This window comes from Sceloporus occidentalis, unplaced genomic scaffold (genome assembly GCF_023333645.1).
Source record: "Sceloporus occidentalis isolate IW3139 unplaced genomic scaffold, rSceOcc1.0.p SCAF_94, whole genome shotgun sequence".
NCBI lineage: Eukaryota > Metazoa > Chordata > Lepidosauria > Squamata > Phrynosomatidae > Sceloporus > Sceloporus occidentalis.
In genome coordinates, this window is record NW_028317074.1 from 3,013,873 (window position 1) to 3,029,692 (window position 15,820).

The window sequence follows — 15,820 nt, forward strand, 5'->3', positions numbered from 1 at the left end:
AAGACATTTCCAGAAAAAGATGCCATGTGACAAAAACGTTCAAAACTCTGTAGGTTGTTAAAATATCTCAAACACAAGACCAAGGACTGATTAAGATTTGAGTCTTTAGAATTTGATGGCAGATAAGAACCATTCGAAGCACATCTAGTCTGCACATTTCCCTGATGTAAAGACTCAGGCCTTATTGGTCCTTAGTCGTGTCTTAGATTCTGAAAAGCTTTAGGCCTCTTTCATGCATGTTTACATTTCTTCACTGTATTAGCCTCTACCACTGATGGGGGGGGGGTCCTTTATGTAAGTTACCTTTACCTTTAAGTAAAACTTCCTTACATTACATCTAAATATTAGACCCCCTAGTTTCAGACTATGAAATCTTGCTCCACAACATATATGATTTCACTGGGAACAGTAATTTTCTGTCCAGATTCAGGATATCATTGGTACACTCAATATGATAACCATATGTAAGAAGTGCCTATCGACACTGAAGATAGACAGGAGACTGACCAACCAGGAGGATCATGTTTTACTAGGTACAGAATTTATAGTGGTACTATAACCATGAAGCATTAAAATACAGAAATTTTTTTTTTTTTAAATTACATATAAATTGTTGTATCTGCCAAATTTACTCTTGTTCTATATACTGCCCTCCCTTATATATGGAATATATGCGGAAATTGTTTCTTCCATTTATTACACTTTAGTGTAATTCCCTAGTGGGTTGTCAGGGAGCGTTTAAATATGCAAGTTATTGCTGGATGCATAAGAGTTGGCATTAATGGGTTTAATGATTCAGGTGTGTAGATTTAGAAAATTAGATAATGTATTAGAGTTGGATTACACATTAGGCACCATAGCCAAACAGTGTCCAATAAGGGATTGAGGCTATGGATAATACAGTGTGAAGTATGCCTTCTCACTTCAGACCTCTCTCACTTCTCCCTTGCACCTGCACGTTTGATTCCTTACAGGAAGTACTTGGATATGACATCACATCCCAGCCCTCCTCATCTTAAAGTTCTGCTTATATTATATTATTATATTGTTCCCAAGTACCAATTAAATTTAGAACCCTATGCTCTCTAAAGAATAGTATATGCTGAAATACGGCACTCCTGAAACTAGTGCCAAGAGCAGGGGGGAGTTAGCACATTTATCTTAATATATAGCTTGATACATTTGCTTCGAAGTGTAAATTAGCCAGGAGCAAAAAGTAGTATTTAACAATATTCTGAGAGTTTAACCTTGATAAAGAATTCACATGATGGTAAAGTTTCACCAGTAATCTGTTAACTTGTGAACTGTTGGTCATTTATAAATTGGCACAGAGATAGTGGCAGTTTCACGTTACTCTTGGATGGCTTCAAATTGCAGGCTATTCTATGAGGGTGTCAGTTAACTGGAGTCTTTCATTTCTAAGGTGGCTTCAGTATTTTGGCACAAATTAGTCAGAGCCTGGCATCTGGGGACTCAAGGATTTGGCACAAAGAAGAGCATCTCACCTCCAGGACTGAGCTCTGTCAATTGGCACACGAAGAAAAAAAAAAAAAAAAAAGCCAGAGCCAGGGATCCTAGGCAACTAAGATCAATTGACTCATGGAAATGGCACAGGGATACAGAGCCTTGAAACCTCTAGGAACAGGTGTCTCGGGGCAGGACACATGACTTTCTCCCTCTGTGTCAGTACGAATTCATTGAAAAGTCTATTCTTAAAAAAAAGTCTCAACCACATATTTACAAAGCTAAATAAATTAACAGTGGGCGGTGTGTGGTCCCGTCCTTTGTTTCTGATGACCGAATGGGCACCTTTATTTATCTCCCCTCACATTCAACGTGATGGAAGGACTAACTGGAGGCTATGTTAACGCTTCCTGTGTTTCTGTATCTAAAACCATGTGTCATCTTGGAGAATTGAATATTAATGCCCTTATGGTCTTAGCTCTTGTGCTAGGATACTGCCCTCAATCATCTGACTTCACCACACTCAGCCACACCATTTTCAGTACTCTCGCCAAATACAAAGCAATTATTCTGATGTCCATCCAATATTCTTGTAAGATGTTAATATGCTGATATATACATGAATACAAATAGATATGTGAAAAATATATTACAGGTTTCATCTGTATAACCAAAGTGAAGCCCATATGAAAATTAGCCCTCAGAGTACCAATAACATCTGTGCAACATCATCAAACATTTTTCTGCAATGTTTTTCCTTCAAATTTTACTCTTGCATTCACAGCATTCATCAGCATTTTACAGCATTCATCTTAAATATGCTACCAAACAGTCTATCAATCTGCCTCATAAATTTGAAAGGTGGTTTGTTTTGGGTTTTCCCCTGATAGAGATCTGGACTCTGAACATCTACCTACAGTTAAAAAGTGTAGTTTTAGTTTAAACTAAATAGTATGAATGACAGCTTTCGCGTCAAGATTGCAAGTTATATTTCCTTCACTATGAAGGACAGACAAAATCCTTAACCCAGACTGGTATTATCTGTTCCTTAACACAGTGCCATGCTAGGAAGCCCTTGGATCCAAGTATGATTCTTGTATCCCATTGTTCTGATATATCTATAGAATCTATTTCTGAAAACAGTCTGTTTAAATAAAAATGCCCGCAATTATGAATACTGAAAACAAGAATGATTCGATAGCAGAATCAATAAATTTGCACAGCCAAAAAATATAAAAAGTTATAAAAGTGTTTCTAATACTATACGGAGCTATTCTATATCAATATGGTTTGCAAATTAATTATGGGCTGAACTATCAGCGGAATTAGTTTTCGTCCTTTAAGTACATAATATTTTTTGGTTAAAAAAACCCAAAGATCATATAAGATGACTCTTGTGACTTTCAGGCTTTACGTCTTATCACTTTCCATTTAGCTAAAAAGCAGTTATGGCAGCAAGACTTATGTTTGGTCTACCTAAATCAAAAATTAACTGTATGCAGATAAAAGAAAACAGTTAAGGTGTTTTGGTGGATGGACAAATGGAGGTCTTACTTGTAGTCATAGAATTCTTAAAACCTATGTTTTAAACATTCTCCACACAGACATACTTCAGCATTCACAGTGGGCAGTTCCCAGTTATTTTTTCTTCTCCCAAAATAAATATTCCTAGGCTTGTCTATAAAAGCTACCTAGTCTCCACTTCTATAACAAATTAGACAGTTTCATGGAAGCTTTCTACAATGTAAGGTGTACCCTATTTATCTTAACCACATCTGAAACTTTATGCTCTGCTTCTGATCCCCTGGCACTATGTGTTCTTCCAGCTCTTCATATCATGTTGGAAGAAAACTCTTTAGAATGTCTTTACCCATTCTTTCCTTTCTCCCTTACAGCGCTCAAGCCATGTCTTTAGTAAATGAAATCAAAGAATCCCCCCTCGTCTGATGTCAGCTCGGTGTTTCAGCAGGCTGGGATATGAACTCCACGTGGTTAGAAGGACGAGATGGCCCCAGGAAGAGAAGAAAGATGATGAGAATAAAAAGGCTGCATCTCATATATTCTGCTCCAACAGCACTCAGGAACACATCTGTCCTGCTTCACTGTAAGGGAATAAAATTTGGGAATTGGGAAGGGGAGGATTTAGGTCCCAGCCCACCTCCCCCTTTCAGACATCAGATTCAATGCTGGACAACTTCTCATACACATGGCCATTGGTAGAGTTGTTGAAAGATCTGGGGTTCTTATTGTTTGAAACGCAGGCATTGGGTTGGTTTCCTATACAAATGTCTTTTTGGAAACGGCCTGTGGGACCTGCATGTAGGGCAGTGAGTGATTTACCAGATGCTCGGAAGTCCGACCTTCCCTTCAAGCCACCAATAGCAGGCTGCCTAAAATAGTAGGGCTTGCTCCCATGAAGCAGACATTGGTCATCCCCAAATGTGGGAATAAATGGGTTTTGAGTGACTCGGTCTGGGTACAGGGAACGGCTGAGCATATAACCCCCAGGATTGTGAGTTGAACCATGGGACTTGTTGGCAAAAGAGGTCTCATTGGGCATTTCAAACATGTGGGCATAAGGGCTACCATCCAAGAAGCGCTCCTTATCCTTCAGGCTGACACTGCGGGGAGCTAAGGTCACATCTTCTTTCTGAAGGTCCACAAATGTGTCATAGGAATGCTGGCGATGAAGTTTGCTTCTGTTTCGTTTTTGAGCTTTGCCATTGGATGGGCTCTGTGGATACTTGGAGTTGGAGGTTGCAATTGGTCGAGCATCCAAATCCTGCAGAGAGTTGTCCTCACTGATGTCATAAAGGTTTCCTGCTTTTTTGCAGACTTCACAACGGATACAAGCAGGACGATTGGTATTTTGGGCTGAATAGTTGTGCATCTTGGAAGGGCAATTGCGACAGAAGTTGGTGCCGGCTCTATCCTCCCATTCCAAGTTACTCATATTTTTCTCCCAGGCGTTCCCTCCAGTGCCGTGTTTACGCTCATTTTGCGCAAACTCAGGTGCATGCTTCTGATGTTGCCTGTTTGAACATGAACTTTCATGCTTAAAATCATCCCCTCTTTCTTTATAGATGTCTGTTAGGTCCACATGCTCCCAATGAGGGTTGTTTTCCTTGGTCCTGAACTGGTCCAGATAAAAATCTCGCAGTCCCTCTTTGTCCCGAAAGTAACGTTTATGATCAGGTGACCTTGGACGTCTGCGGTAAGCTAGTTCAATCTCATCAAATTCCCTTCTGGATTTGGCAGATGCTGGCCTCTTTTTCAGACTATCTTTATATTGTTTCCTGCGCTTTGCATTGCCTTCAATGTTGCCATAGGTGACAGTATGTGTAGAAATGTCAGAAACATCAGACCTTATTAAATCATCAGGGGCACCATAACGGTCACTTTTAAAGGAAAATTTACCATATAGGTCACCTATTGGGGTTGTTGAGTGTTTTGTTGGCAAACCTATGTCTAAAGGTTTTTTTGAAAGAGATCTGGGCTGTGTAGTGAAAGGTGCATTATCACAGTCATATAACCCATCAATAGAGCTATTGCTCCCTATACTGTGTGGTCTATGATGGTGGAAATGGTCTTGGTATACATTGCTGTCTTTCAGCTGAAGATTACCAAAGGTCCTCTCCACTTCAGAGATGTAGTCACTAAATAGATTCTCCTCTGGTTGGAAGGACTTGCAGTCAGAGTGAGTGAAGCTTCGCCTATGCTCAGAGATATCATATACAGAGGATTCCCGTCGGATAAAATCCAGGGCGCTCTGCGGGGAGCCATTCACTCCAGACAGGTTGGCCATGTTCTTGGCAGTGCGGAGTAGACGCAGTATATTGGAGTGTGTATTGTTCATTGTTGCTGAAGGGGAATTCATGCCTGACTGCCGGTCTTCTATGGCAACACCATGTATACAACTGTAGATACCCTAAAATAAATTAGAAGAAAATCAAAGTCTGATACTATTAATTTGTAGGATAACAAAGTGGCTTAGTGAAGGGCAGGGAATAGGGCTGGGTGTGCCTAGAGAGCTGGCAAACCCACAACCTGGAGAACTGGAGACCCCAGGCAAATCCTGAAATCCCCAGGTCTCTGTACCTGAGATCAAAGTGCTAATCCTTAGCTTTAGTTCTAAGTTCCTACATGTAAATACATACATTTATGTGTAAATATTTTATGTCTAAAGCAAAGCTATTCTTAATTGGTGTAAAATTATGAGTTAAAAAAACACACGTCTGATCCCTTAAATCTTCTGCTGTAGCTGCTGCTCTGTTCATCTTCTTATTTGCTTCGTGACAGTAAAAACAGCAGGAAGCTATGTTGTACTAAAATGAGGCTTTTCAATATATATTTTTACATTACAACTTCTTTTGTTACCAAACCATTGTAACAATGGCTCTCAGTTGGGCTCATTTTGCAAATGCATCTATAAATGTTTCTTTATAAAATCAGAAGACTTCACAGGTTAGCTATCTGATTTAAAAGAAAACAGTTTTCTATTCTTTACTTTGTAATTCACACCATAGAATTCTCTTACTGATGATTCGGTAGTTTTTACATTTTCAAAATGGTATACATAAAAAACCTTCCCTCAAGGGTTTAAATTCTAAAACCTGTTTATAACCCCAAAACACCTATGTAAAATATGTAAATTACCAAACTTGATATTAATGGGTGAGTCTGGTATTAGTAATTCAAGCTAATAATTGGAAAAAGTCTTGTCTTTTTAATTATTCATTAACTAAAAAAAACTGATGTCTCTTCAACTTCCTCATGCTCTGAGAAGCACACGAAAGACCTGCTGTTACTTTCAGTTGTATTCCCAAAAGGTATTATTTGTCATGGATATCTTGATATAACGTACTGTATGACAAATCTGGTTAATAAAATATATGGTTCTTTTGTTTTATAACTGATTTAATATTGGCTTTGTTAATGTGTAAGTGGCATGGTATTTTTAAATTACAGTCATTAAAATGCAATTTACAAAAATGTACCAAATGTGTATCAGGCTCCACTGTTCCAGAACTCACCCTGCTAATAGAGAACACCAAGCCTGGCTTTCCAGAACAAACACCCATGAAGCAATGCCGAAACTGCCAGAAGAAGAGGTGCTCCATTATGAATGTGATCAGACTCAGAGCCATGGCTGCCCCCAACATGTAGAAGACCCCCGCCATGTTATCGATGTCCAGTTGGCTACTCATAACCTCATTCTTCTCATTGTGACAAATACCAGTTAGCCAGAGAGCTTCCAGCTCCTCCATTTCTCCTACAGGAAAAGGTTAGTAAGCTTGTTAGCACAATTTGTTTTCAAACACCCACACCGCTTCCATCAATCAAGAAATAGGATATGAAGCAGACTATAAGGCCACATGAATGCTACATGATGTTTTTGACCACAAAGATGCAGGGGTCTTAGTGCCACAATTTCTAAAAAAAACAAACAAAAAAAACAGTTGGGCATTCATTCTGGTGCCTTTGGGATAGAGACTTATCATTCTTCTGTGAATAACTTGGCTTGTCACTAGTGTAAACCTTCCCCACGAGAAATTATGTCATCAACTTGAAATCACCTTGCTGAAAACCAGCACTGTTCATGTATGCAAAGAACCATATTTTTAACAGAAGAATAAACCAGATGTCTTTTTTTGTTAGAATATTTATTAGAATTCAGGCAAACTCCCCAAGAAAGTTCCCTCTCATGTTAAAAAAACTACCTCAGGCCCCTTGTGTTAAAGAGATATAGCTACTTCTGATTCCCATATCACTTTCATTGGAAACAAAGCATCTGAATTCATGGTGGGGATGCACACATGTGTGGGACTACGTTGCCCCAGGGAGACTTTGGTTAGGTTAACAGAAAACAATATATAATAGACGCAATTAGCCTGTCCAATTCTATTTGTTTACTGTATGTTAGTGTTTAAGATATGTGTCCATGCAAAATATGTTTTAAAAAAGTGTGCCCAGTAAGATTAAAGCTAAACACCTACTTGCACACACCGCTTCCATGGCAAATGAACATTTAAGCCAATCAATTTGCTCAGATGACCCTTTACAGACAAATACATACCATCACCAAATAGCTGCAGAATTGCCAGATCAATTTGTCTTTTCCATCCTGAGTCCTTCTGAATAGCAATTCCATATCCAGTAGAAGCAAAGACTTTGCCACTTCCAATAGTCACTAGCTTACATCCTTCATCTCGACCAGCCATGTAGTTGAGTACAGCAGCATCATAGATAAAGGCGTCCAACTTACTATATTGTCAATAAGAACAATAGAATATCATGGTATACCACTTCTGAACATTACTTGGGCCTGTGGTTGCATTTCCACAAGATATGGAGTGTTATCTGATTTAATCAGTGGTACAAAACAGGTCTAAAGGAAGGTTTTGTTAACTACAGTAACATCAGCAGAGTGTAAATGAATGCGTACCACGTTAAAAATGAATTTACCAGCATGCATGGGTTTTCTTGAAGGGGTTTTGTGTCTTAATTGAAAAATAAAATAATAAATTGTGGGAACATTGCTCATCATTGGGTTACATCAAATGACATAACTGACATGTTATATAACCTCCATACCCAGTTTTTAGAGATAGAAGAGCATCCTGCACAGATTTCTGGTTAAACTTCACCATATATGCATGCATCTCGAGGTAGTTGTTACGGATATTCCTTTCTGTGCTGCCGTTGGGAACGGTCCCGAACCGGAATGCTGGGGAGAAGTCATTGGGTCTCTGAAACTAAGCCAAGAAAGAAAAAAATCACCTGTGAAACAGATTTCTACATCTTACCTGCATAATACACATAAAACTGATGCTGCGTTAGACTGCTTAGCATTGTTAGCCAGGCAAAATAAATAATACATTAAAAACACAACTTTTATTGGCATTTCTAAGAATAAACAAAAAGTTCTAGTGTGTTATTGATAAAAAAAAAACATACATTTTTACTTTTATCAATGCGTTGTATTTAGTAAAGGAAAGCTTCCTGGAATATTACAGTATTTTTTGTAGCGATTCTGTGGTACTGTAAAATCAGTTTATACTAAATGATAGGTAGTCTTATTGCAGATTGGTAATCTGTTTAAATTAAAATCTCTGATTAAATAACAATTCATTATTTTTAAAAACTGTGGAAAAAACTACCAAAAACCCCCAAAATGTTTGCATTGCATTTAATATTTTTTTTTGGATAACAATAGTGAGTGTTGCATCATAATTACTTTTATATTAAATAAAATTTAACTGGGTTGCATTCTTGCGTTTACTTTATATTTGATGGGTTGCTGGTCATAGGTTGCAGTAAAATTGGATAGGAAGGTCTATGAGAATTGTGTATAAGCTTAATTTGCTTAGGTTTCCTAATTCTACAGAGGACCACTGACTGGGTGGTAGTGAATGTATATAAATATGTAACACATTTTGACTGTAATAGTCAACATTCCATAATACTTCCATAAAGAACAGATGTCCTTTGTATGGCTGTTTTCATTTTTACAAAATACAAAAAAGGTTTCTGTCTCAAGTTTGCTTCGGATTCTATCTATTGTTTAAAATTAGGCCATGGTTATTACTCGGATAAAAATACATTATTCATTAAAAAGGCAAACTGCAGCTTTCCACCAAAGCATGAAATTCAGCTGAAATTAAATTAGGATTTCATTTAAGATAGCATACCCACAATCCTCTGCTCACGCAGAGAAGAATAATAGGTTCAAGGAACCAGTTCCAGGCAATACATGTATTATTTTTCTTTCGCCCTGTGAGGTAGTAACTTTTAAACCCCATTTTAAAAGTCCTGGGCTATAGAAAATGTAAACTGTTCAAATATCCAAGTAAAATATAATTTTTTATGCGCAAAAGAATGTGCAATATGAGGTATAGATCTATATACCCAGTGTGTGGGTGGTTCAATATACGTTATATTCAGATACATCATATTACCTTCTTTGTATTTTGAATATGGATTCAGGTTTTTATTCTATAGAGGAAAGCAAATGCTATCAAACTCCTCAAACTATATATTTGTGAGGACATCAGAAGATAAATCTTGCATAACCTTACTGATTGTAATATTTTATGTATAGGTGCTGTCTTATCGTTATCAATGATCACATTTACAGATTATATTGCCCTTGCCTAGTCTTCAAATCTATAGGTGATTGTTACAAAACAGAAGCTGTGTCTGCCATTTTCCTTGCTGGCCTGATAACAGAATAAACTGTTTTATTTTAACTCAGAATGGGATTAGACGCTTATTTTGTGAGGCTCAGCAATCTTTTGCCGCACATCACAGATACGTATATTCCATAGTGATGAATGACTAAGGGAATTCGGCCTATATGTTACCTAATATTTATACCCCTCTGAAAAAAGTAATGGTTAAACAATTTCCTGTTACTAGTCACCCAGGCATAATATACATCGAATTGGTATCTTATTTAGAGTGGGAATCATTGACCAACAAATATTTAGTTAGATAAGTTAATCGTTCTCTACAATTTTTTGATTAATTAATGCTTGAGGAGGGGACCTAACAAAAGCTTGCAATTAAACTCTCAACCAATAAATGGTATTATTTTAACTATATTTTTCTCCTACATGTTATCCACATTTATCTTCTGTCTTGTTTTGATTTATGTTTGATTAATTATGGTTAAATACCTTACACTTCCTGAGCCTTAAAGTATTTAATTAATCTGGTAACTAATGTCATTTTATGTCATAATTTTGATTTTGATTTAACTAAGTAGAGTTAAATTTGGTTCATGTGGGAAAACTTTGATGTTAAACATATTTCTGTCTATATTTTTGCAATATAGATTATTTGTTGTGGGGCTTAAGACAGGTACCATACAACAGCCTTAAACTGGCATGCATCCCATATGGGCAGATACTGGCTGTTTCATCTGTTTTGTAAAATAACTGTTAAGTTTAAAATACAAGTGTTTTTTTTAAATATTTTATTGTGTTTCAAATAGTTGTTAATGAGGGATCCACATCATGTACAATGGCAATACATACAGTGCCCTCCACTAATATTGGTACTCTTAGGGAATATGAGCATAGACTAATGTGAAAAATTGGCTATATTGCTTAACCATTCAATCTTTTCTTAAACACAAAAATACTCTACTCTCCTGAATATTAAACAATTACAAACACAACACAGGTTTATCCAAAAAAAGGTATAATATATTTGCGGCACAATTATTGGAACCCCTATACATTCATATGAAAAAAAATATATTTGAAGTATATTCCCATTGATATTTTAAATTTTTTTAGTACACCTGGGTGACTAGTAACAAGAAATTGTTCAACCATTTTTTTTTGTCAGAGGAGTATAAATATTAGGTAACATATAGGCCAAATTCCCTTAGTCATTCATCACTATGGAATATACGTATCTGTGATGTGCGGCAAAAAGATTGCTGAGCTTCACAAAATAAGAAGTGTCTAATCATTGAGAATGCCCATTTATATTATAGCTGCAGGGGACCTGGATCCTCCTCCTATGATGGAGCGCCGGCGTGACGTGACTTTCCGGTGCTCCATCATACCTCCATCATAGAGGCCCCAGCGGAAGTACCGGCTGCAGCGGAGGTTGTCACGCAGACATCCACCGGCTGCCAGAGAGGAGGATGCAGCACTGCAGGGAATCTGGATCCTCCTCCCTGGCAGCCAGTGAACGCGATACGCGCAGACAACCTCCACTTCCACCAGGGCTTCTATGACAGAGCTCTGGCGTGACATGTCCTTCCAGGGCTCAGTCATAGAAGCCCAGGCGGAACTAACCGGCAGCAGAGGTTGTCTACGCACATAGCACGACGTCCACCGGCTGCCCCTGCCAGGGAATCTGAAGCATGGAGGACAAGCCTAGGAATGCATTGGTAAGCCGGGGGGGGGGGGCAGAGTGACATATAGGGGGTTATAAGGCATATCAGGGAGGCAGAGTGGCATATAATGGGGTATAAGGCATATCTGGGGCAGAGTGGCATTTCTGGGGGCAGAGTGGCATATAGGGTGTATAAGGCATATCTGGACCAATTACCATCTAAGCATTTTTAGCAAATTCCAATTGAGAGAAAAAATGTTATTCCCAAAGGCTATAAACTGCTTCTCAATGCTTACAGTAATATTTAGATTTGTCCCCTAAGCCACAATGTATGTCAATTAATTAGCCTTGCATTCAGTTTCATTTCCCAACATTAAAGCATTAAAGCAAACCGTTCTACTTTTAGCACACTTTGGAGTGTAAAATGTGTACAAACGTAATGTAGTCACATTGATTAAATTGGTAGTTTTCTTTAAAGAATGTAAAGATATACAGGTGTCCCCCCCATTAAGTTGCCCAAATGGTTGATACCACGTTTTCCCAAAATTTGATGTTAAGATGAGAGTTTTGAAGGGATAACCCAAAAAAGTGGAATTAGAGGAGAAATGAATGTTTGTCCTGTAATTCTAAAGATAATTGTGAGCTAGTGTACACATTTCAGAGGCATAATCACTTGTTTTTTGGTATCCACATAATAGCCTCATTCTTTATAACTAGCCACACCAGGGAGCCATGGTAATAATGGCATACAAGTGACTGTGACAGTATGGACTGCGACTGTGGTATAGATAAAAGTTTAGCATCCCCCCCCTTATTGTTGGGTCTCTGAAGCATAGCCATAGATATTCTAAGATTCCTATTATTTGAAAGAAAGTTCAAAATGTTCTTTTGTAGAGTGTCTATTAGAGGCTTTGGGATCATAACCAAAATTACGCGAAAGATGTATAAAAATTGTTGCAGATGTTCTCCCAAACCAGGTGATATATAACTTGTGTCTGAAGATCCTGTCTAAGCTGCTTCACTAGTTTAGAATAATTGAGATTGTGAATACGGTTGGGGTCCCTGTGGATCTGAATTTCCAGGTATGATTGTCTCCAATCAAATTTGAATTTTAAGATTGCCAAAATATGTGAGGGTAGTATTCGATACATTGATTTGATGATTTGTCAAGACAAAATAATTGTGTTTTTAACAACTGCAAAACTATACACATTTTAAAGCATTCAATAAAAGATCAAAAACCCCAAAGTATATTACATGCAGAAACATACCCCCAAAAAACAGAACAATTTTGTGTCCATACTGATTTTAGTAATTTGCTCTAATTTGAATAATCTGGACTAGATTTCCGCTGTTTTTACACGCTTGAGCATGTAATAAGAAATTATTTCTGTATTTTGCATGCCACTTTTTCATTTGATCTCAAATAGTTAAACATCTGTTCTGAAGTTGCAAACTGTGAATCTTCCTGTGCCTTTCAGATACTGATTAGTAATTTAGCGATGCACTTCAGATGAAGGCTTTGTACAGAACTATTGTTAAGTGCCAGCAAATTCAATCTGCATAATGAAGTTGCTAAAAGCATCTGTTGATTGGTCAGAATAAAGCTCTGATTCTGACTGGCTACAATTAAACTGACACTTTGACTCTGTGCATATGCAGTGAAATCTCAGGAGAGCACAAAGAGTGGAGGCGGCTTTAGCTTTTCTAATATATCTTAACCCGTACTCATTACCATAATCAATGCAAAACGTCACAGGATGTTGGATTAAACCACATCAGTATGTAGTAAAGTCTACATACCTATCTCTATATGTTCATTGGAAATTGCTGAATGACACAATGATACAAAATTACATTAGATTAGCTGCTAAACTGTAAATTGCAGATGAGTTGAGATAAAACATTTCATCATCTAATGGGCAGCCTTGCCAAGAATGTATATTAAAACTCTTGTGACCAGGGTTTCTCACCAGCAAACAGTGCTTATTTATCAACCTTTGGAAGGATTGAACCTCCGACACTTCTTCTCCCACTTTTCAGTTTGATTAGCAAACAGGGCTCATTTTCCCTGCATTACTGATCGCAGTACCTGTGATCAGCCTGCACGGGGCTCATCAGAGGCCTCAGGAAGGCCACCTTTTTACTTTGAACACAGAGAATGCCTGAAGGGAAGGTATCCTGTTAATCGGTATGTCAAATAAATATACATTGGTATGTCAAATAAACACTGCTACAGTGTTGTCACTTGTTGCTATAATCACATGAGCTGAGTATACAGTATGTGGATGTACAATACATCCATTCTGTGATTTGCCTATGCACAAGAAACAGTAATCACATCATTCTCGGTCTACAGCAGATTAGCAGACAACACTGATTATACCCACAATTGACCACACTGCAGAAGTGTTTATTTGACATACTATATCACTTGGACTTTGGAGGGTTATTGTACATCCCACATCACAGGGTGTTTTGTCATTTAATGCGATACCTTGTTAGGCCGAAATGCGTCAGATTTACAGCATTTTTAAAACAACTCACTGTTTGTACTTTTTATGGACTATGATTATTTCATGATATGCACATGATTATGTATTTACTGTATGCATGAATATTATCATCATATTCACGCTCTCTTTGGGGCAATGGGAACACGTCCCCGATGTTGTTAGAGTTGCCACTACTCCTTTTTTTCTCTCTCTTTTCTATCATATCTTTTCTATCAATACTGAATTTCCTATTAAAGCATAACATAACAAGTAGTGCATAACATAACAATTTTGACTTACAGAAAAGTAATGAAGGCCATGCTCAAACATGATTACAATCTGACACTTCAACTCACTATCTTGCATTTGATTAAAACAAATGTGAATATATATGTTGTGTTCTGTCTGATATGTTTAGTCTGCTATGGGGAAGACCAAATCTTTTTTGTATTGGGCTCTTATGACATGCATAAGCACTGGCACAATCAAGTTGAGTGCTATGTAATATGCAAACATATCAAACATTTTGCCGGTCACTAAGTACAATGCACATTGATTTGTTTTAAATAAATCAATGAGCACATGCAATTGGTATGCCATTGTGTAAACAATATAGCATTTCAAAACACATAAATGAATATCAAGGTAAGAATTACTTTTTTAAAACTGTTACATAGCACTAAAAAAAGGCATTAACTACATTTAGTTGCACACGTCACAACTTGTTTAGCCACATGAGACCAATAACCACACTTATGCATTATTACTCACGTTTACCATACTACACCAGGCCTGGACTGGTCTTCAGGCACACTGGACAGATTCCTGTGGGATGGTGCCTGACAACACCTTTAATTCCCCCTTAACCAGCTCAGACAGCCAGCCCAATTCTTTTACATGTGTACAGGAGGCAGCTTCAGGCAAGTGGGTGATGTAAAAGCGCAACACGAGGCTGCATGTATACAGAAGTCAGCCTAATGTCATTTATCAGCTTCTCTTCTTCTAATTTCTCACTCCCCGTTTTGCCTTGGAAGTCTTTTATTTATTTCATAAAATGAAAAGTAAAAGACCGGAACCAAAATATTTTGTGGTGTACATGTAAAACAGCATTTTTTTCAACAGTGTCACACAGGAGCATATACCACAGTTCTTCACCCTAATACACCTAGCGATGATTTGAGCCCCAAAGATAAAACAACAAGGACTTGGAGACCTGGAGACCTCGGACCAGCTAGCAGCAACCTGCCTGCTGGTAGCGGATCCCAGCAGCATGACATTACCCCCTTCTCGAGGGCCGACAGAAGAAACTTCCCAGGTTTGTCAGGAACTTGGCATGAAATTCCCTCCAACAGAGCAGGGACATGTAGCTCAATTGGGGAGACCCACAACCTTTCTCCTGGCCTATATCCTTTCCAATGCACAAAGTATTAGATTGTATATTCCATACCTTTCTGGAATCTAGGATGGCCTGTATCTCTTTAGAGAAATAATGATTGCATTTTCAGTAATAATTTACAAAGTCCAGGAACCGTTGGAGAGGTTTGAAAGCCGGAGGTTGAGGCCATTCGAAATGGCATGATGTACCCCCATGAAAGCAATACGAGAAACTTCGATAAACCACCATGCACGTTACACAAACCAAATGGAATCACTGTGTATTCATAGTGTTCCATACGTGTATTAAAGGCAGTCTTCCACTCATAGTGACATGATGGTATCCACGTTAATCATTAAATGGTTTCGTCTTTTTTTAAATAAAAAGGATCCTGCTGGGAATGTAGATTTAAGAATGAATCCTCTCAAAGATTATCTTCAATATACTCCTCTAAAACAAGGGATTCAGATATTGACAGAGGATGGGTTCTGCCTCTAGGAGGAATGCTACTAGGGCAATCGTAGTGACGATGGAGTGGAAGCTCTTCAGCCTTGTCAAAAACATCTTGATAGTCCTTATAAAGACTGAGTAACAAGGATGATAAGACGAAGAAGACTTTCTGTAGGCAGCAGGA

The 15,820-nt window shown here is 37.9% G+C and overlaps 1 protein-coding gene across 1 annotated transcript in view; it reads right to left on the reverse strand.

Moving 5' to 3' along the window:
• Positions 1-3,631: 3,631 nt before the first annotated feature.
• Positions 3,632-15,820, reverse strand: part of LOC149284409 (glutamate receptor ionotropic, NMDA 2B) — a 143,667-nt gene continuing 131,478 nt past the window's right edge. Inside the window, exons 9-12 of the mRNA XM_089496763.1 lie at positions 8,059-8,219; positions 7,541-7,728; positions 6,498-6,736; positions 3,632-5,392 (exon numbers count right to left, since the gene is read on the reverse strand). Of these exons, the coding sequence (XP_089352889.1) occupies positions 3,632-5,392; positions 6,498-6,736; positions 7,541-7,728; positions 8,059-8,219 (2,349 nt within the window). The remainder of the gene's footprint in view (positions 5,393-6,497; positions 6,737-7,540; positions 7,729-8,058; positions 8,220-15,820) is intronic.